This window comes from Lachancea thermotolerans (genome assembly GCF_000142805.1).
Source record: "Lachancea thermotolerans CBS 6340 chromosome H complete sequence".
NCBI lineage: Eukaryota > Fungi > Ascomycota > Saccharomycetes > Saccharomycetales > Saccharomycetaceae > Lachancea > Lachancea thermotolerans.
The window spans coordinates 1030777-1050968 of record NC_013084.1 but is presented as its reverse complement, the minus strand read 5'-3'; the positions used below and the strand labels follow the sequence as shown (position 1 = coordinate 1050968).

At 45.9% G+C, this 20192-nt stretch overlaps 10 protein-coding genes across 10 annotated transcripts; 4 read left to right on the top strand and 6 right to left on the bottom strand.

Moving 5' to 3' along the window:
* Positions 1 to 1248: 1248 nt before the first annotated feature.
* Positions 1249 to 6069, bottom strand: BUD3 (Bud3p; the record flags this gene model as incomplete). The annotated part of the gene is made up of 1 exon (XM_002556355.1): positions 1249 to 6069. One exon carries the CDS (start codon positions 6067 to 6069, stop codon positions 1249 to 1251), a length of 4821 nt encoding a protein of 1606 aa, XP_002556401.1.
* Positions 6070 to 6175: 106 nt separating this feature from the next.
* DCC1 (Dcc1p) lies at positions 6176 to 7303 on the top strand (the record flags this gene model as incomplete). Its single annotated transcript, XM_002556354.1, has 1 exon — positions 6176 to 7303. The coding sequence occupies one exon, from the start codon at positions 6176 to 6178 to the stop codon at positions 7301 to 7303; it is 1128 nt and encodes a 375-aa protein (XP_002556400.1).
* A 67-nt stretch (positions 7304 to 7370) lies between these two features.
* PET8 (Pet8p) lies at positions 7371 to 8195 on the bottom strand (the record flags this gene model as incomplete). The annotated part of the gene is made up of 1 exon (XM_002556353.1): positions 7371 to 8195. The coding sequence occupies one exon, from the start codon at positions 8193 to 8195 to the stop codon at positions 7371 to 7373; it is 825 nt and encodes a 274-aa protein (XP_002556399.1).
* Positions 8196 to 8867: 672 nt separating this feature from the next.
* Positions 8868 to 10304, top strand: NFS1 (cysteine desulfurase; the record flags this gene model as incomplete). The annotated part of the gene is made up of 1 exon (XM_002556352.1): positions 8868 to 10304. One exon carries the CDS (start codon positions 8868 to 8870, stop codon positions 10302 to 10304), a length of 1437 nt encoding a protein of 478 aa, XP_002556398.1.
* A 223-nt stretch (positions 10305 to 10527) lies between these two features.
* On the bottom strand, positions 10528 to 11622 carry LEU2 (3-isopropylmalate dehydrogenase; the record flags this gene model as incomplete). Its single annotated transcript, XM_002556351.1, has 1 exon — positions 10528 to 11622. The coding sequence occupies one exon, from the start codon at positions 11620 to 11622 to the stop codon at positions 10528 to 10530; it is 1095 nt and encodes a 364-aa protein (XP_002556397.1).
* A 250-nt stretch (positions 11623 to 11872) lies between these two features.
* Positions 11873 to 12805, bottom strand: RLP7 (Rlp7p; the record flags this gene model as incomplete). Its single annotated transcript, XM_002556350.1, has 1 exon — positions 11873 to 12805. The coding sequence occupies one exon, from the start codon at positions 12803 to 12805 to the stop codon at positions 11873 to 11875; it is 933 nt and encodes a 310-aa protein (XP_002556396.1).
* Positions 12806 to 13502: 697 nt separating this feature from the next.
* On the top strand, positions 13503 to 15725 carry RFX1 (Rfx1p; the record flags this gene model as incomplete). Its single annotated transcript, XM_002556349.1, has 1 exon — positions 13503 to 15725. The coding sequence occupies one exon, from the start codon at positions 13503 to 13505 to the stop codon at positions 15723 to 15725; it is 2223 nt and encodes a 740-aa protein (XP_002556395.1).
* A 240-nt stretch (positions 15726 to 15965) lies between these two features.
* LST8 (TOR complex subunit LST8) lies at positions 15966 to 16877 on the bottom strand (the record flags this gene model as incomplete). The annotated part of the gene is made up of 1 exon (XM_002556348.1): positions 15966 to 16877. One exon carries the CDS (start codon positions 16875 to 16877, stop codon positions 15966 to 15968), a length of 912 nt encoding a protein of 303 aa, XP_002556394.1.
* Positions 16878 to 17221: 344 nt separating this feature from the next.
* SIS1 (type II HSP40 co-chaperone SIS1) lies at positions 17222 to 18274 on the top strand (the record flags this gene model as incomplete). The annotated part of the gene is made up of 1 exon (XM_002556347.1): positions 17222 to 18274. One exon carries the CDS (start codon positions 17222 to 17224, stop codon positions 18272 to 18274), a length of 1053 nt encoding a protein of 350 aa, XP_002556393.1.
* Positions 18275 to 18586: 312 nt separating this feature from the next.
* CBF5 (pseudouridine synthase CBF5) lies at positions 18587 to 20041 on the bottom strand (the record flags this gene model as incomplete). Its single annotated transcript, XM_002556346.1, has 1 exon — positions 18587 to 20041. One exon carries the CDS (start codon positions 20039 to 20041, stop codon positions 18587 to 18589), a length of 1455 nt encoding a protein of 484 aa, XP_002556392.1.
* Positions 20042 to 20192: the final 151 nt, after the last annotated feature.

Here is a 20192-nt window from a genome sequence, read left to right as displayed (position 1 = left end):
TTAGCGAGCGAGTGGACTGGGTGGGCCAACGTTCGCGAATATAAAACAAAGGCAAAAGAAAGGCATTTTCGCCTAACCCCTGGATCCTAGTGCTAACAGGCTTCTTGCGAGAGCACTAGACAGTTCACCAATGAGCTGACCGCCGTAAATACTCTCACCATGAGACTTGAAAAAGGGCAGACCACTGCTATCTGCAAACTCTGCAGGCGCTCAAATAAGATCAGCTAAGGTTCATTACTGACTAACACTTCATTCTTTAACATTATGTGTTCCATCAAGAAGGTTCTGGGCTCTAGGATAGAGAGCCAAATCCAAAGGAACAAAAACAAGAAAGCTAGCTGTTCAGAAGGATGCAAGTTGTATGAACTTTAGTTGGCATTTTCCAAAGCTTGAAATTTCGGAACACTGGACGGATTTCCAGTTTAGATGTCAACAATGAGCTTCTACACGATTGGCATCCTGTTTGGTGAGCATGTCTTCAAGCGGATGAAATTCGCTTAGAAAGCTCTATAAACCAATTTTGCAGTTGAATTGAGTTGATAAAAATGAATATAATTAGCATGGAGTGTTCAGTGCCAACCGGATGCTGCAATTTTCCTTAAAGCGCCTAGTCTATTTCATTTGTTTTAGTGTAAAAAAATCTAGCAATTTAAAGTACCCGCTATACTGTCAATATCACGTTAAGGGTAACATGAGCTTCCTCCTAATGAAGCTACTTCTATGGCCCTGCCTTTTGATATTGGCATCGGTAATAATTCTCAGGCGGAGAGAAATTCTCAGTATGCTATCGCATTTTCCTTCTGACTGAACTATCTCACTAACCTAAAACTAAGCTAAATGCAAGAATATTGCCTCCAACTTGAGAAGTTCATGGAGTTCGAGGATTCAACTTAATGAAGAGTTTGCTCAAGATGTTGAAGCGGGCCTTATATCAAGCAATTTTGATGTTTTAAGCCACAATCAAGGCGATCAAAGGAAGGGTTTTGATGAAGATTCCAAAGTAAAGATACAGGAGCTGATCGAGCGAGATGGGCTGGATTTTGACCAAGCAAGGCTTGAGTACATGAGACAAAACTTTCAGCAAAATAACATTGCACCGGATGGTACTCCAATAGATCCCAAAGCTGTAACATTTGGGGGTCGCTCATTAGGGACATAAGGATTTCAATAGAATACATTTATTTTGTATATGCTTGCATTAGTTACGGTTGGTAGCACTCAAAATCAGTTAAAGAGCCAAATGATGGATCAAGAATGGAATTGGAGACGGACTGGGCTTTGGCTATCAATAGATTCGTCACTTTTATTATCATCTGCGAGTAGGGGCCCCAAATATGCATAGGAAGAGTCAGAGAGCAAAGCCTGCTCTTCTGGCGCGCGTCTGCTTTTCGGGCTGAACTCGCTTTGTTTATGCTCGCTCTCGTTTTTATAATAATCTTGTTGCACCCGAGGCTTTGAAGAGCCAACGTCCGGATGCATGCTTGTATCAAATATTTCAAGTTTGCTTGGAGAAATCCATATGGGGTCGTCCTGTTCAGCTGTCAGATGATGAGCCGCTTGTCTTCCAGATGGGTTCGACTTGCTGTTTTCATCATGACAAGAAAAAAAAGTGTCGTTAGACTTGGCTGTGGCTGGGAAACGATAAAACAGTGGTTCGGGTGAATGGATTTGTTTTTGAGTTGAAGTTCGCTCATTGTCTTTAGAGAAATTTGGAACATCAGAGGAGTCTTGAACTTCGTCTAAACCATCGAATGTCATATGAAAGGTGCTGAATTCAGGATCATCAAGGAGATCACAACGAGACATTTGATCTTCATGGAAATCGTTCTTTTCAGCAGTAGCATCACAAGTCTGCTTAACATTGTTTGTTTCAGGACCACTATCTGGAATTGCGGTCTTCTTACTGCTCAAAGCTGAACTAGGATTAGCTGGCGTTGACTTCAAATTGCTGTCTGGGAATTCAATTTTAGTTGTGTTCCCTTTTTCAAAGAGATTAGCTGATTGCTGAACGTTTAAATCGAATACCTGTTCGTTAAAAGGCGGTTTTCCGCCTCTTTTTTGAAGCGAGGACTCGTGACGGTTCTTTGAGTCAGTTTCTTCTTTTGAACTGAAGCTCAATTCCAAAAGTCTGGGTTCAACATTTCCTGAAAGTGACGAGTAAGAAATATCACTTAAGAATGCATCGCTTGTCTTGAAACGTTCGCCTGACTTTGAAGAAATAGAAGGGGTTGATTGCAGGGGTATAATTTTAGGAGGAGAGTGGTTAATAACCTTGAAAGGGGATCTGCCACTGACGTCCTTGTGTTTATCTGTGCTTTCAATTTCTGAGGGCCTGTATGCGATGTCGGCCTTAATGTTCGAAGAAAGGCCCGAGATATTGCCAAAGAGCCGTAAAGGTTCGGAGGTTTCTAAGTCATCATGTTGAACTGAGGAGACTTCCTCCTGCGCTTCTGAGGAACTGGAAAATTTCAAATCGGCGACTGGCCTGTTAGATGGCACAAGGCTCTTGAACGCATGTGTCTCATTTGTTTTCTTTGATTCACTGAAGGCAACTTCTTTGACAGAAGGATCACTAGATAGTATCTTCCAGTTAGATCTTTCATCACTCTCGTCTAGGACAGTTCGCATACTGTCAAAAAGTTCTCTGAATGATGGAGACCTGTCAAAGAGAACATTTTTGATCGCCAGTTTCTGAATTTCAGGGAATATATCTTTCTTGGTTGGTGAAAAGTCGGGTTCTTCGTTTTCAGAGGTCACAATATTGCAGTTTGCTGCCTTCTGTTTATCTTGGGTAGTCTTCAAGATTTTGGGCGTTGTGGTACTATTCTGGTCCTCATTCACTAGTTTGCCGACATCAATGCCCTTTGCTTGCTGCTGAGCGCCCACGGCCTGCTGGGTGATGTTTGATTTGGATGGATCATGCCCCAAAAAATCTGGGCTCTCAAATCCTTTCTCCTGCATCAAGACATCTCCATATAGATCCGCGTTGAAAACTTTACTTTCCCGGCCTGCCTCTTGAAGTGCGTACATCGAAGTCCCATTTTCGGCCCGAAAGCACGCGCTTTTATCTGATGCGAGGTCTGATTCTAAGACAGATGTATCATGTACAGTAACTCCCTTACCTTCTTGATAATCTAGCGCAGCCAGTCTACTTGAACGATTTTGCACCTCAATGACCCCAGGATTCGAGTTTATATGAGAGCCCGAATCGTAGCTGGCGCCTGCAATGCTATCAGGTACCACTTTGACCTCTTGATCTACAACCTTTTTGTTACTTTCGCGTCGCTCAGTTTCCTTATCCTCCTTAAATTTGGCGGTATTATGTTTAGGGTCCGCTGCACCTTGCAATAAAGACGGCCTATGAATCACAGATGCCAACCTTTTCTGCTGAGGCCGACTTTGAGATTTGTTTGCAGAAGCGGGTCTTGTTACTGCACTTTTTTCAGTCCCTCCGAATTTTCCTTTCAAAAGGTCTTCACCAACTCCTTTATCATTAACCTTATCTAAATGCTCTGTACGATACTGGCTACCTTTTCTCCTACTGAATAGGTTAGTGAAAATTGAAATGATGCTATTTCTTTTAGCTTTCTTGTCGTTAACGCGGTGCGCTTTACCATTGTTGGCGGGTTGCTCTCCCTCTCTCTGTGTGTGTGCCTTGCTCTGTTTTCCTGACCTGTTTGAAATTTCCTGTCTATCGTTACTCCTGGGAGCAGAGTCTTTGAGGTCGTCTGTGTAACTCCTAAAGGTCGTGAGGGTACCAAAAGACTTTGTGTGTAATTCGGATGCTTGAGCCTCAGTACCAATATGTGAGTGCGCTACCTGGGAACTGGTACCTACATGCTCGCTATCATGGAAGTGGCGGCCTATCCGTCTCACAAGTTGTTCGTTAATTGCAAGCAATTGCGGTAAAAGAGGTGATGAAGCAGTCGAATAGTACGTTGGATATAGTTCAGCCAACTTTTGAACCAAAAACTCAGCCAGCTCACCAAGAGCAAGGTCGAATTCCTCTTTGGCCCCCTCTATTGTAACCAAATTGATTTTAACACCCTTTCTTTCAGAGATAGATGCGAAAAAAGCAGCGGCAAGGTTGTATTGCTTTATAGGAGAGAATGACGGCTCAATATTTAGGAACAAAGCGAACCTAGATCGTATGTTCTCAGTTGAATATGCCCTCATTTCGTGCGCGGTTGAAAATATTTGGAGCTCTTCATTCGAGTAGCGAAATAAATGGAAGGCGGTATCTTTCTCAAGTATCTTCGCCTTCAAAACCAGATCGCTAACTTGAGACGCGGTGGCAGAAGATGAAATTATCTGGAGAGCTATGGAATTGGCACCCTCTTCATCGAAATAGTCTATTCTGATAAACTTATCGTCGAACGTACTCGCAAAAACATTGTCAATGTATGAATAACAAAGCACTTGAAGCTGCGGAATTTTGGGTGGCAGCGGAACTTCGTTTATGAGGGAATTCATTAATATATCTGAAAGCAGCGGTTTTTTTCCTGCATTGCTGTCATGATAAGATTCATCGTCTAAAACTTTTAGAATGACAATAAAATCACTAAAAATCACTAAAATATTCTTTTGGGTAGCATCATTAGAGTCTGTCACATCGAAGACTCCCACAACTCTTCGTTTTAGCCATTTGTATTGCAACTCAACGGGCCAGCCTTTCGCGAGTTCGGAAAGAATTTTCCCAGATGGAGTAAAAACTCTGGTGCTATAGGAGCTTAAAACCTGTTCAACGTTTCCAAAAGAGTCTATGATTTCAATCACTTTAGAGTAGCGAGCCTCAGCTAGCTTCAGATCGTAATTTCCCCACTTTTTGGTAGACCAGAGCCTCTCCAGAATGAGTTTTAGTTTTAAAATAATCTCTTGTGGCCCCTTCATTATTGTCTCGATTCTCAGCTCTGTGTAAACATCACAGCTTGGTATTACGGACCTGAACTTTGCCATAAAGAGCTTAATATCTTTAGAGAAGTTTTTAGTCGCTGCCTCGTGTCTTGTATATGCCTTGTAGAAGTAGGGAATAGTCACGCTACAGGCATTTAAAACTTCTTTTGAGCCATGGGGTGTAGCTGCTTTAAGCGCATCTAAAAAAATGCAGTTGATCCTGATCACTTCATCAATTGTGGGAGGAAACAATCTGTTTAGCTTTGGAATAGACAATGCGTCTATCTCCTCGTTTGATGCTTTTATCCGTAAAGGTATCAGGAACTTTTGTAGAAATTCGACAAGGACGAGTGTGAAGTTTGTTTGAACTTGTAGAAGTTCATTGCATATTGAAGCAATTAGCGAGCCTTCTTCTTCAATGTCTCTATCATCTTCCGGCGGTTTGTACACCGACTCCGTCTGTTCTGGAGAGTACTCCGTTAAGGGATTGAAGAGTTGCTCCAATTGTTCTCCAAGATGAAAGACAAGTTCATTATTTGAATCAATGGTCTCCTGTTTGTTCTCGTACACAACATCAAGTAAGGCTGACCCCACATAGCGATCCTGAAGAAAGCCAAGACGGCCCAAACTTTTGCCTACGTCAGCGGGTGAGCAAAAACCTACCAGTTGACAAGAGTCGGCAAGGTCTCCTGCAACAGTGGGGTCGTAATCATATTTCATATTCGGTTCTATCTTGGCCACCATTTCAGGTGTTAGGTTCGAAAACTTCTGTAGCATTGAAGCTGCTATGCACTTCCGCACGTTAGACTTCTGATGTTCGGCTGTAAGATTCTCTATAGCGGGATGAAAGCGGGACTCGCGCGATATGTCAACAGAATTGAAATGCGTTACACCCATTTTATCAACTACCAGGCTACTTAACTTGCCTGGCATTGGTTCTTTGTAGACTGCAATGATGAAGTAGCCCCATAGCAGCTCGTCAAACCCTCGAAAGACAGCTGCATCTGGGAATATGCTCTCAACCCACTCGGACTCTGTGCGATCAAGGACCCATTGGTTGGGAGCTTTCCCGGCAAAAAGGTTAGATCTGAGCTTAATCCCAGACCTTTCTTGAGGCTTTCCGCCTGGATCAGAAGATAAACTTGACAGTTCGTTGCGCAACTCCTGATTATGCATGCCGTTGTAAGTTCGAACTGCTTTAGATTCGGTGTTTACCTTTAGGAAATTTTTCAAAATACTGGCATCTTAACGCCTAGCCACATCAGAGCCTCAGGCGCGAAAGATGCCGGCTTCAGCGCTATACTCCAAACTTCACACTGATGCTGATTATAAGCTCCTTCAGCTTGACTCGAGTCTTCTTAAAGCCCTTGAAAACGAGGGAAAACTGGCTTTCAAGGCTACAAAGGAGAGCGATTCCGTAGTATTATGCTCCAAATCCAACACATGGACCCTTAAACAAAAAAATCACTCTAACACGGTGCTTATCATGAGAGAGTTTGTACCAGAAGAGGTGCCACAAACCGAGAACTGGTCTACACTGGGCGTGAACGAACCCTCTACCTTCAGTTTAGGCTTTACAAAACAGAGTTACGAACTAGAGCCCCGTCCCACTGCCGGCGAGATAAGCTACAGTACGCTTCCTATATATTCTGGCGAAGCCCACAAAGCCCCAAATGCTTCAGGCCTTTCTAATGCGGCCTGCTTGTCTTTAGAAGATCTGCGAAATTGTTCACCCTGCTCCGACGAAGAATTTGCCGAAAAATGGCCTGCGTTGGGGGGCTGTGTTGTGAACGGAGCTGCATGTATTCTTTCAAGAGAGTTCATTTCACGCGCTTTGCACATAACACTAATGAGTTGCATGGCAGAGTCACTTGACTTTGACGATCTAGATGAACCTCAGGCTTTCGCAGCAGTCAACAAGGACATGGGCGAGGCAGGGGAATTTAACCCCTTTAGTAAGGAAGTGATCAGTACAGTATTGGGAAAGTTCTGTTCCTGGTCGCCTGGCGGCAGGTTCAAGCTTCAAAAGGAAACCATTAGTCAATGGTATGGCATTGAGGCGCTCAAAAAGTTCGCATCTCGTTCTTCGATCCCTCAAGAAGAGTTTATGATTAAGTGGAAGTCACTTTTCCCGCCATATTTTAGCTGTGACCTGGACTTTAAAGCACTGCGGGGATATTATTACCGCCCTCTCGGCTCTTGCATACAATACTTCTCAAAAGAAACCCTTCCTGACGATCCAAAAGAGCGATTCAGCTATCTGTTCAAGTTACAATCCACATGGGACTTAGATGAGATAGCGCCCTTTATTGACCAACTTAATACTAAAGGTGTAAAGATCGAAAGTTTTGTCATGAAGTTTGCAAGAAGGAGGCGTCAAGGCAAACGCGTCACAGTCAGCGCGCGTTGATATATTCGCGCAGCTTTAAACGAAAATAAAATCAAGGCTTTCCAAAGAATTTATACATGATCTATCATCAAGAAAGAATTGAGTGAATCGTCTCGTATACACCCAAGAATATAGCACCGCCAGCGCTGATCCATATTGTTCGTGGGCCCACTCCACTGAAAAACACTTGCCAACCCTCTTTGGCGTAGATGGTTCGTGCCAGGTGCAAGACAGGGACAGAAGTTTTACTTAGCATAAGTCTGGTTTTCAGTACATCTAGTGGTGTAGTAGTTGCGGCGGCAACACCGCCAGCCAAACAACCACAGAAAGACCCTTGCCACGGGGCAACCTGCTCACGGTTCCCAACCTGAGCCCACCTTTTTTTTAAGTACTCATATAGTGGAAACTGAATGCACGTAAAAGGAATTTCTCGCATAATCGTAGTTGACCACCCTCGATATAAGTTACGACGAATACCCTCGCCGTTGTCATTTTTGAGAAGCTTTTTGAAGGTTTGCCACGAAGAATCTGACTTATGCGTCTGGGTTCTCTGCTTAATCACTTCCGCCGGTACTCTCACCATACACGCGGCGATTTCGCCAGCAGAGGATGAAAACATGTGCGTCGCAGTTTCTGCCATTTGATCGCTGGAAGATATTAGCTTGCTAAATACAGGGCGTGAGTAAGTCTTCATGCTATCGTAACTGACAAAAAAAAGCGAGGCGCTCGGCGCACTGGCTACTACTGCGCTTCCTAATCCCCTGTACACTCCATGGTAGCCTCCATTGGCAAAAAAGCCTCCTGCTGCCTGTAAACGGGTCTTAAGGGTATCAATTGGGAAAAAGACCAAGTCCGTTGAGGTACCCGCTGCTGCGCCAGCAAGCAGGGAGCTTATAAAAGATGCTCTATCCATTTTTGATCGTTGCTTTGTTAGAAGTTATTGTTTATAATGATTGTCGGACTAATATTTTTATAATTCATATTATGTCCATAAACTCTAACCAGGCGCACTTAAAACAAACAAACTTGACACTTAAGCAGCTTAGTTTATCCGCCAGCGGATGAATAAAGTCACACGGGAGTCTCGACAGCAAGTGCAATTCTTTTCGCTTCACTCTGGTAACCTTGGAGGGGGTTATCTCCGCTAGCCTGGTTTGTTTATTTTGCCCTGTCGAAGTCGATGCCGGTTAAGTCGCGAACACCAGACAATCGCATCTGGCAATCAATAATTCCTTGTTTCTGTCGGTGATATTAGGTTACCGCGATCGTCTTGTCATGCGCCGTTAAAAGTCTAAGTTCGTAGTGAGCGGAAACTTAAAGATGGGTTGGAGGAGCGTCCCACAAGTGTGCCTTAGAGCCCAGGAACATACCGCAGCTCATCTTTCTGAGGGGTCTTTAGAAGCACGCCTCTTATCTAAATGCTATATTTCCTGTTAAAGCCGGTTGATCGCCGTGACTTCTGTAGAAAAAGGTAGGTCACGAGCAGGTGGATTGTCTGGATTAATTATTATATATTAAATGACTAAGAACCCAGAATTCAAGTCATCGAGTTCTCCAACACTGAAGAAAGCACAAGCTCTACAAAATGTTGAGATCTTTTGGGCGTTCTGTATTCAGCAGGCAAAGGCTAGTTGGAGCCGTTGCACGCAGAGGCTATGCAACAGCAAAAGTGGCATTCGATGTGCCACTAGAAACACACACAGACTTACAGAAGGCGAATGAGGATTTAGCACAGGCCAGGTCGAATTCTGCGGAGGTTATCGAATCAGGCTCCACCGCTTTGAAACACGCATATCAGGAAAATACAGGCTTTGGCACCCGCCCCATCTACCTTGACATGCAGGCCACGACACCTACTGACCCCCGGGTTCTCGACACCATGCTAAAGTTCTATACAGGGCTTTATGGAAATCCGCACTCCAATACCCATAGCTATGGATGGGAAACAAACAAGGAGGTGGAAACGGCGCGCAAGCACATTGCTGACGTTATCAACGCAGATGTCAAAGAAATAGTCTTCACATCTGGAGCCACTGAATCAAACAATATGGCCTTGAAGGGCGTCTCCAGGTTTTACAAGAAAACAAAGAACCACATCATTACAACGAGAACGGAACATAAGTGTGTCCTAGAGGCGGCAAGGGCAATGAAAAATGAGGGTTATGACGTGACGTTTTTAAACGTTGATGAGTATGGTCTCGTGGACTTGAAGGAACTTGAAGCAGCGATTAAACCTACAACTTGTCTGGTATCTGTTATGGCAGTAAACAACGAGATTGGAGTCATGCAACCTATCAAGGAGATTGGTGCTATTTGCAGGAAGAATAAGGTTTTTTTCCACACTGACGCCGCCCAGGCTTATGGAAAAATACCACTAGATGTTAACGACATGAACATCGATCTTCTTTCGATTTCCTCACATAAAATTTACGGTCCAAAAGGTATGGGCGCCTTGTTTGTTAGAAGAAGGCCCAGAGTTAGACTGGACCCTATTATTTCCGGCGGCGGCCAAGAGAGAGGCTTGAGGTCTGGGACTTTGGCTCCTTCTTTGGTTGCAGGGTTTGGTGAAGCAGCACGACTAGTGAAGCAAGAGTACGAAACTGACATAGATCATGTCAAAAGGCTTTCTGAAAAGCTGACGAAAGGTCTTTTGGCTATTGAACACACGTCTCTAAACGGCTCTCCAGACCACCGTTACCCAGGTTGCGTCAATGTATCCTTTGCTTATGTGGAAGGAGAATCCTTGTTAATGGCTCTTAGAGACATCGCACTAAGCTCGGGCTCTGCCTGTACTTCGGCTTCACTTGAGCCGTCGTATGTACTACATGCACTAGGAAAAGACGATGCCATGGCACATTCCTCCATCAGATTCGGGATAGGTAGATTTACGACGGACGAGGAAATCGACTATGTCATTAAGGCTATCACAGAAAGAGTTGAGTTCTTGAGAGAGCTTTCGCCTCTGTGGGAGATGGTCAAGGAGGGTATTGACTTGAACTCTATCGAGTGGTCTGGTCATTAGCCAATTCCTTAAAGCATGTAATTATCGTTTTTTGAAGTTATTTCGAGCTAAAATTTGCTGCTTATACCCCCCGCGTTGTTTATGACAATATGTTAATGGCAAGCGCGTCCGGTAGCCAACTACTTGGAGTGATTTGTTTTCTCTTGTACAATTGCCATCATTTATTCAACAATTTAGTGGTTTATATTCATTCATATCGTAACTTAAGTCGTTGTTCTATTATTTAGGCCAAAATCTCTTTGACAGCTTTGGCGACAGCATCGCCGACTTCTTGAGTGGAGTTGCTACCTCTTAGGTCGCCAGTTCTGATACCAGAGTCGAGGACTCTTCTCACAGCTTCCTCAACGGCTGTTCCTTCCTCAAACATGTCTAGAGACAACTCCAGCATCATGGCAGCAGACAAGATCGTAGCGATCGGATTGACCTTGCCCTTTTCCAGGTCTGGAGCAGATCCATGGCAAGGTTCATACAGACCAAAAGCGGTGTTAGTGTCAGGCAAAGAAGCCAGAGAGGCAGATGGAAGAAGACCCAAAGATCCAGGAATGACTGATGCTTCATCAGAGATGATGTCACCAAACATGTTGTTGGTGATGATAACACCGTTCAGCTGAGTTGGGTTCTTGACCATGATCATGGCAGCGGAGTCAATCAACTGGTGCTGCACAGTGAGAGTTGGAAACTCATTCTTTATGGTTTCCTCCACAGTTTTCCTCCACAGTCTGGAGGAAGCCAGGACGTTGGCCTTGTCCAGCGACCAAACTGGCAGAGGTGGGTTGTGTTGCAAAGCCAAGAAGGCAGCCATTCTGGTGATTCTTTGGACCTCTGGGACAGAATACTTTTCACTGTCCCAAGCTACGCCATCGCCCTCGTCTTCCTTTCTCTCACCAAAGTAAATACCACCGACTAGCTCTCTCACGACAACAAAGTCGGTACCACGAGCGTGCTCAGCCTTCAATGGAGAAAGATCCAGCAGAGACTCTGAGGCGAAGTTGCAGGGTCTCAAGTTGGCGTACAGTTGCAACTCTTTACGGATTTTCAGAAGGCCTTGCTCAGGTCTGACTGCGCCAGTACCCCATTTAGGGCCACCAACTGCGCCCAACAAAACCGCATCGGCCTTCTTGGCGGCTTCCAAAGAAGCGTCAGGCAGGGGCTCGCCGGTGGCGTCGATAGCCGCGCCACCAATAAGATGCTGCTGGAACTCAAACTTCACTGAAGAACGAACCTCAGAAATGGCCTTCAAAACCTTGATAGCTTCATCAGTGATCTCTTGACCAACGTGGTCACCTGGCAAAACAACAATCTTTTTTGGAGCAGACATGTCGTGAAAAGTTGGAATAACTAATTATAATGTGGAAAGCTTACTTGATGATCAAGTAGAAAACCCTTGCAGAATCACTTTCTGTAGTCTTTAATGTACATATATTTATACCCCAGAGGGAACGTGGTTCCTAGTAGTTGAGAAGTGGGAAAAAAGATTTGGAAAAAAAAACTGGCCGGAGTCGGACAGAGTCTTTTGGCCGGTACCGGCCAAACTGCGCGAAAGCACTAAAAGCATAACAGAGGCCCGCTTAATTCAGCTTGGCGATCAAGCTATCGATGTCAACCTGGACAATTGGAGCAGTAGACGCGTTTGAGACCTTCAAAGCACGCTTTTGCCATTCTCTCTGCCTAATCTTTTGCAGTTTGCTTAGAGCGCTGAAACCAGAGACTTCGCGGTTTAGACGGAATGGCAAAAGAAAGAAGTTGCACTTGGAAAATGACTCGCCAAGCGTGGCAATTTCATGGATTATGTCCTCCACACAAATGATGCCTTCGGAGCCTAGTTTCTCCTCGACAAGGTTGTTGTCGTTCAAAATGGTCTCTTTGGGCTCCTCTCCCTCTGGTGTAGACTGCAAAACACGACTTCTCTTGTGGATCAGGGAGCGGACGGAGGCCAGGGAAGGCTCGCCGACGACAATGTAGGGGGCAATGAGCTTCAATAGCGGGTAAACCTGGGCTGTTAAGCGCACGAAAACACCTGTGTTCAGCTCCGAGAGCCTGAGTAGTGACAGAACCTTGTGGGCCTTCTGCGGAATCTTGACTGCTGTAGGGCCGCGAATACGCACCACGAACAGTAGAGTAGGCTTACCGTCGTAGGCGCACTTCTCTGTGTGCAGAGAGTCATCTTCCTCGTCGTGGTCCCCTTGGGCTTGGGACTCCGCATCGCTATCGTGAACCTTTAGGATAAAGTCACGCGTAGAAGCTAGGTGCTCGTTGTCGCCCTTGGCACGCTTGGCCTCGAGCTTGGACACACGCTTTATGCGCTCCTTCTCACGCTGCGTAGCAAGCGAGGTAGCGACGATGGTTTCAGCTCTCTCGAACTTGTTCTTGCGCGCACGCGCCTGCTTCTGCTTGAGTTGTTGACGGCGTTGCGCTAGCTCCTGCTTCTCCAAGCGGGTTCTGTCAGCGTTTCTGCGCTTTCTGAGTAAGATTTCTGGGTTGGAGTTCAAACCTGTTACCATTTTGACGAATTTATGCAATGAGCGTAAGCACTCTAGTTTCTAACAGGGGACGGCGAAAACTTGGTACTTCCTTTCGAGAAAAAGACTTTAGCACTTGACTAATGTCTAACTTAACACTTCCTGTTTTGAGTCGCTCCGAGGTTGTCGTTATCAACAGCTTCAGTTTCTCACATCAACCAGCTTGAGCAGCTCATCGCTTAAAATTTTTCTTATGCGATGAGATGAGCTACTTCTTTTTCCTGGGCCGATCACGTGAAATACACATGACTACGATAGACTGTCACGTGTAACCCTGTGATGTGAGGGTAATATACTTTTTGTCATCTTCAGCCGAAGACCGCTGAAAATTTTCAGCGATGAGCTGGAAACTCAAAAGATAGAAATTGGATTGTCCAGGGGAACACGAAACGGTTGACGACGAACACAAAGGTTAGGATCAAAGGCGAGGATAGCGGCAAAAAAGGTCTGATTCAAGCAGGTTCGGATCTCACTACAAGAAGCGCTCAGGAACCTTCCCATCAAATCGGGCACTAGTGCGATAGTTGGTAGGCTCTAAAATATATTTTGGTGTTTTTTGGCAGATCGGCTGACATCTGCGAACATAAGACTTGGTACCGAACAGTCGCATTCAAGGGACTGAAAGACATCGTGGGTTTTCAAACAACCACTTCGGGCATATTAGTGCATCATTCGTAGCATGAGCGACCGGCAGCCGTCCGCGGGCGACGAAAAACCCATGCCGCCGCCACTGCAACCGCTCTTGACCAAGAACGGCTCTGCAGGGTCTACAGGGTCTGCGGGGTCAAGTGGCACCAGCGGTACCGGTGGCGCCAGCGGGATGAGCGGCGTAGGCGGCTCGAGCGGCGCAAATTCGAATTCTGCTGGTGGTCCTGCTGGCGCCGGTGTGCTGCAAATACCGCCTCGGGCTGATTCTGTACCGCCCCTGGCTGCCGCCTCTCAGCCGTATCAGACGCAGCACAGCTTTTTGTCAGCTGCGTTCCAGCAACCGCAACGAGGCTACGCACCAAATTACGGTTTACCTATGTCTGCTAATAAGCAGCAGCCCATGCCACCATACACTGCAAGCTACACACCACCTTTGGGGCCAGGTTACTTGCCTAGCCCTATTCCTCAGCTGATGCTCAACGAAAAGTCCATGGACTTGCACCGCGGATTCCAGCAACAGTTCCCCGTATTTCACGCTCCGCAACCACATTTCGCGCCCACAATGGAGTCTGACAGCTCCATGAAGAAACGCCGATTACTGGACTACTCTGACCAACGCTCCGAGGCGGTCAAAGACCGCGGCGCCACCAAAAAAAATGGAAATGAAGCCATTTTGAGGGACCTCGCAATGGAGAACAAGGCGAGGCCTCTAAGTGAGTGCGCGTTGACTGTCAGGGAAGCAGAAATCGCAGTCTTGAACATGGACCCCACAACCCACTCAAAGTCGGAAATCCAGGCTGCTGAGCAGGTTCGTGAGCGCGAGCGCCAAGTTTATGCACTCACATGGCTGATGAACACCTGTGTTGAAGAAAAGAACAGTTTTGTTCCTAGAGGACGTATCTTTGCACAATATGCAGCCTGTTGCGCACAAAACAACCTAAAACCCTTGTCACAAGCGACACTTGGTAAACTGATCAGAACTATCTTTCCGGATTTGACTACCCGGAGATTGGGTATGCGTGGTCAATCAAAGTACCATTACTGCGGCTTGAATTTGATCGGATCTTCGAGATCTGCCTCTCCAGTTCCCTCTCTGGGCAACTCTGATCTGGGCGGCGTAAACAACGTTCAGAACATCAGCAATGTCAACGTGGGGGTGAACAACAGCAGCAACAACAGCCTTTATTCTTCGATTCAAGGACAAGGCGTTGCGGCCTTGAGTTCAGAAACCCCATCCATTTTCCAGGAGAGTCACGAGGCTCGAAGCGATAAGTGGGAGGACGTCGCACATTGGGATTGCTTGAGAATTGCAGATGAACTTTTCCACAATGTTTCCACTGTCGACGTTAATGTGTCTCTCGAGATTCCTTCCATTAACAGTTACTTGCCGCCGAACACTGACATTGACATTGCTGCATCGCTTGAATGCATGTATAAAGTGCACTGCAACACCGTGCATGAGAACATTAGTTTCGCGAAATTTGATGCTCTAACAAACACCCTGGAGTCGTTCAGCTCCGGATCTATTTCTCCTCAAATGTTCAACTTGTTCATCTCTGAGGCTTTATATGACTGGGTACAACAGGCAGACCTTGTAACACACAAGGCTACTGCAAAGTCTCTCTTCAAATTCATAAAAGAGTTTGCCACTTTACCCTCTTCCGTTTCCGAAAAACTGGCCAGTTTTGCACATTCCTATCCAGAAATGATTTCAAATGCCAACATTGACTTGCCGGTTCCTATGGTCAGAAACAAGGTATCAATCGCCGAGAAATTTGCTAAGCTTGTTAAACGTACCACAAGAGTCATAAGGACAGCTAAAAGCGCGTCCAAAGCTTACAGAACTGCAACCTCGCGCGAAGAGATGTATATGGACTGGAAAAAATTGATTAAAGTCAAGGACATTTGTCGGACTGAACTTTACTGCTGCAGGAACGATGAAGCATCTCTTAATGAGATAACCTCTTTCATTATCCAAATGATTGAAGGCTTCTTTGACCGCGACGAACATTCTATAAGTGAGGACTTTCCAATGGAGCTCGCGGCGCAACTTTTAACTTTTCTCAAAAAAATCAGGGATCACCCAGTTTCCGTAGTCATTGCCTGCACAAACGTGGTAACTACGGGAGTCATACGAGAATTGAGCATAATGGGTTCCGAGCACGCGGGATCATGGTGGGCTATCAAAACCTTTATAGACGAATGGCTGTATTGGTGCGATGAAGTTGGCACATTTATGATCTCGCCGCTTTAAAAGATGGCAACAAAAGTAATTGCCTCCTAGCATGTTAGCTGTAGCACGAAAGAGCTATTTTAGCGGGTGCATGATGAGATTGTACTATATGGTGCTAACCCACCTCTCAAGAATACGATCATTAAAATAACGATTTGTATAGTAGTTTTTGAACTTTCCAACAAAACCGGAGACCGTAATCTCGCATACTCGGTTGTAATCATTAATCCTAAATCATTAATCTTTCTAAGTTACAGGGCGCTACACATCATTGAGCGCTACACATATTGCTCCTTTATGGTGGCCACCATATTGCCTCACAATTTCCCGTGTAGACAGATCCCAAAGCCTCACATAGTGGTCCGAACACGCTGTTACTAGATAGGCAGAATCAGCACTAAAAGCGCAATCCCAAACCCAGCGCTGATGGCCATCGAGGGTTGTTTCAAGTTGGAAGTTATCATCGATAGACCAAACCCGAGCCGTGTGATCCGCAGAACAGGTTGCCAAATGCTTCACGTCCGAAGACAGCAATACACGCGTGATGTACTTGGCATGGGAACGGAACTTTGTTACTGGCCTTGGGTTTGCGGCGTCTGTCTGGTGTGGCATCTGCCAAACATAGCAATTGCCTTTGTTGTTGCCAGCCACAAGCATAGAACCATCACTGGCCACTGAAAGAGACTGTAGAGGAGTATCATCCTCGGGAGCCAGCTGGTGCACACATTGATTTTCTCCCAAATCCCAAATTTTTATATTGCCATCCTGATCGCACGAGATCAACTCACCCTGATTAGGATGTATAACAACCTCATTAACCGCTGCATGGTGCTTGTAGTTTCTCTGCACTGACGGTGCCCGCACGTCCCAGACTTTTATAGTACCATCCTCGCTTGAGGATACCATCCATTTGTTCTCCTGCTGAAAGGCTATCGACGTGACATTCCCACGATGGCCCTCGAACGAAGTGACGGGATTAGGATTAGTTGTGCGTATATCGTATAGCCTCACATTTAGATGACCCGCTGCTGCTAAAAATCTTTTATCAGAGGTGATTTCCAGTCTATTGACTTGTGAATCGGAATGCTGGATAGTTCTTGAGCAGACGCCTGTTAAGGCCTCCCAGAAGCGAATTGTATGGTCATATCCCGCCGAGGCAAGAATTACTGACATCAAGAAAATCTTCAGTGAGCTTCTGTGCACGCCTCTCTTTGTTCTTTGTCAGTTTTCTTGCTCATTTCGCATGATACATTCTACGAAGGGTTGGAAGTTTCTAAAACTTCGAAATACAAGATGTTCAGAGTTTCGTAAATAGTGCTATCAACACTCTGTTTCTCTTCTAGAAAATTCCAGCAATATCACCAAACTTGAACATGATAAGGAGGTATATATATAAGTGTAGGGTATGTTCAGTCTATCTCCCATGCGAGATTCCGGTACGAAAAAGTGTTCAAAAGTCTACGCACTTAAAGTTATAGAAGTTCGAAAGCCAAGAGCATAGATCGAGCAGAATAAATATGGTCAAAGACACAAAGCTATATGATCTGTTGGGCGTGTCCCCATCCGCTCAAGAGACCGAGCTGAAAAAGGGGTATAGAAAAGCCGCGCTTAAATACCACCCTGATAAGCCTACTGGTGATGCGGAGAAGTTTAAGGAAATTTCAGAAGCTTTTGAGATTCTGAACGACCCTCAGAAGAGGGAAATCTACGATAATTATGGCCTGGAAGCAGCAAGAAATGGCGGGCCCGCCTTTGGTGGTGCCGGCGGCGCCGGCGGTGCTGGTGGTCACCCTGGGTTCGCGAGCTCGCACTCTTTCTCCAACGAGGATGCGTTCAACATTTTCTCGCAATTCTTTGGCGGTGGATCCGGCGGGGCGTCACCTTTCGGATTTGGTGGAGATGATGCGTTCGGAGGAGGTTTCCCTGGCGGAGGTTCGAGCGGCTTCTCCACAGGCGGGTTCCCTGGCGGAGCCGGCTTCCGCACTACTACTGGTGGAATGCCTGGCGGGTTCTCCAGCTCAGGGGCCTCATCTCCATTACCCGAGGAAAAGACTGTTCAGGTCAATCTGCCGGTCAGTCTGGAAGATCTGTTTAGCGGGAAAAAGAAGTCGTTCAAGATCACTCGGAAAGGTCCTGGCGGGGCTCCTGAAAAGCAACAGGTTGATATTCAGTTAAGACCTGGCTGGAAAGCAGGTACTAAGATCACTTACAAAAACGAAGGTGACTACAACCCTCGCACTGGCCGCAGACAGACAATGCAATTTATCATCCAAGAAAAACCACACGAAAACTACACAAGAGATGGCAATGACTTGATTTACACCCTGCCATTGACTTTCAAGGAGTCCCTGTTGGGTTTCAACAAAACGATCCAAACCATTGATGGCAGAACCTTGCCTATTTCCAGGGTACAACCCGTTCAACCATCGGACGTTTCAACGTACCCCGGCCAAGGTATGCCGGTTGCCAAAAACCCAAGTCAGCGCGGTAACCTGATAGTGAAATACAAAATCGATTATCCCGCAACACTTAACGACTCCCAAAGACGCGCCATCTCAGAAAACTTCTGAGTGTAAAATACCTATTTTAATGACTGTTTAATCATGCATGACCATCGCATTATCAGTAGTTGCATTATCTGTCCGTTTTGACTGACAGGAATCCACACCAACCTATTTTCGCATAAGTAGAAACAACATGTAGAAGGTACACCTCGCCATAATACCGTACTCACCAGGAGGGCCAGTCTGGAATTAGGCCTCAAGTTTCAGTGAACGAGGTTGTCAAGGCTTGGATATCCTCTAGAATTACAATATACAGTGATGATTTTATACATAAAAATTGAAAATGAGTTCAAAAATGCAACTGGGATTGAGTTAAGCTTATTTCTTCGACTTCTTCTTCTTCTTGTCTGCAGATTCCTCACCTTCAGCCTTTCTCTTCTTGTCCTTCTTTTCCTTCTTCTCTTTCTTTTCCTTCTTCTCTTTCTTGTCTTTCTTGTCCTTCTTTTCCTTCTTGCCCGACTCTTCCTTGTCCTCGTCGTCTTCGCTCTCCTTAACAATGGTTTCGACCTTGACTTCCTTTACCATTTCCTGGACAGGGGCAGAGTCAGAAGTAGCAGAAACGGACTCAGTTACGGTAGAAGAGACCTGGGCAGCAGGCTGGTCTCCTTCGTGAGAGACGTATGACTTCTTCCAGTCTTCTGGAGTCTGCTCATTGACTCTTCCGTACTTGTCAAGCTTGCCGTCAGCCTTCATTTGCTTCTTCTTTTGAGCAACAGGACCTAGACCCCATCTTCTTGGGTACAGGTCTCTCTCCATGATGCAACGTTTCACCTTGGCAACCACACCGTGGTCGCAGGTAGCGAGATCAACGGTGGACATTTGTGCAATGGCAATGGCAATAGCCTCACCCTTGGTGGTCATCAAGACCACCTCGTCGTAAAGTTCAATACCCTCCTCGTAGCGCAGCAAACCTGGAATCATCAATTTGGCACCGTAGCAGACTGCATTGACAGCAGAGTCCTTGACGACAATTCTCTTGTAACCAAGAAGCAGAGTCTCCAGAGGCTGTATGATCTTTCTCAGGTAGGACTCATCCCTGGTGTTGTCATAAACCCATTGGGCGTCCATAACATCATGCAGAGTGACGAGGTTGTCGTTCTCGGACAAAGCACCAGATCTGACACGACGCAGCTCCTGCATGTGTCCACCAACACCGAGCAACATACCCAAATGGACACACAGGGTACGCATGTAGGTACCGGCCTCACAGGAGGCCCAGAACACACCAAGGTTTCTGTTGGTGTCAAACTCAATCAAGTTAGAGTCGTAAATGGTACGCACACGCAACTGACGCTTGACAGCAGAAATCAAAGGTGGTCTCTGGAAAAGAGCACCAGTCAGGTTCTCGAGACCTCTACCAAGGTCCTTTTCATCCTTCAAAGCATCGTGCAATCTCACGATACAAACATACTCCTTACCAGCACCCTGCTGCGACTTCACCAGTCTGGTGGCCCTGTCGACACACACGATAAGACAACCAGTAACCTTAGGGTCCAAGGTACCAGAGTGACCAGTCTTCTCGCAACGCAAGATACGCTTGATCCAAGCAACAACCTCGTGAGAGGAAGGATTGGAAGGTTTGTCCAGGTTAATCACACCGGAGCTGATGTACGACTTCAAGTCTCTCTTGTGTGGAGAAGAGCCGGTAGGAATTGGAGTGTAGTGGCCGCTTCTTACCAACAGCTTGTCGTAATTTTTCAGCAGCAGAGGCCACTCGCTCGCATCAGTGGTAGGTGCCACGTTCTCAGGCTTGATTAAGTACTCTTCAGACATCGCAACAGGCCTCGATCGACTACTTTACCACTCTTCAATTGATCAATCTTCAATCCAAGATGTTTCTCATCTCATCGAAAAAATTTTTCCAGACGATGCTCACGGAATACTCAAAAAAAGAAAGCGGACAAAAATGGCCCATGTGATAATC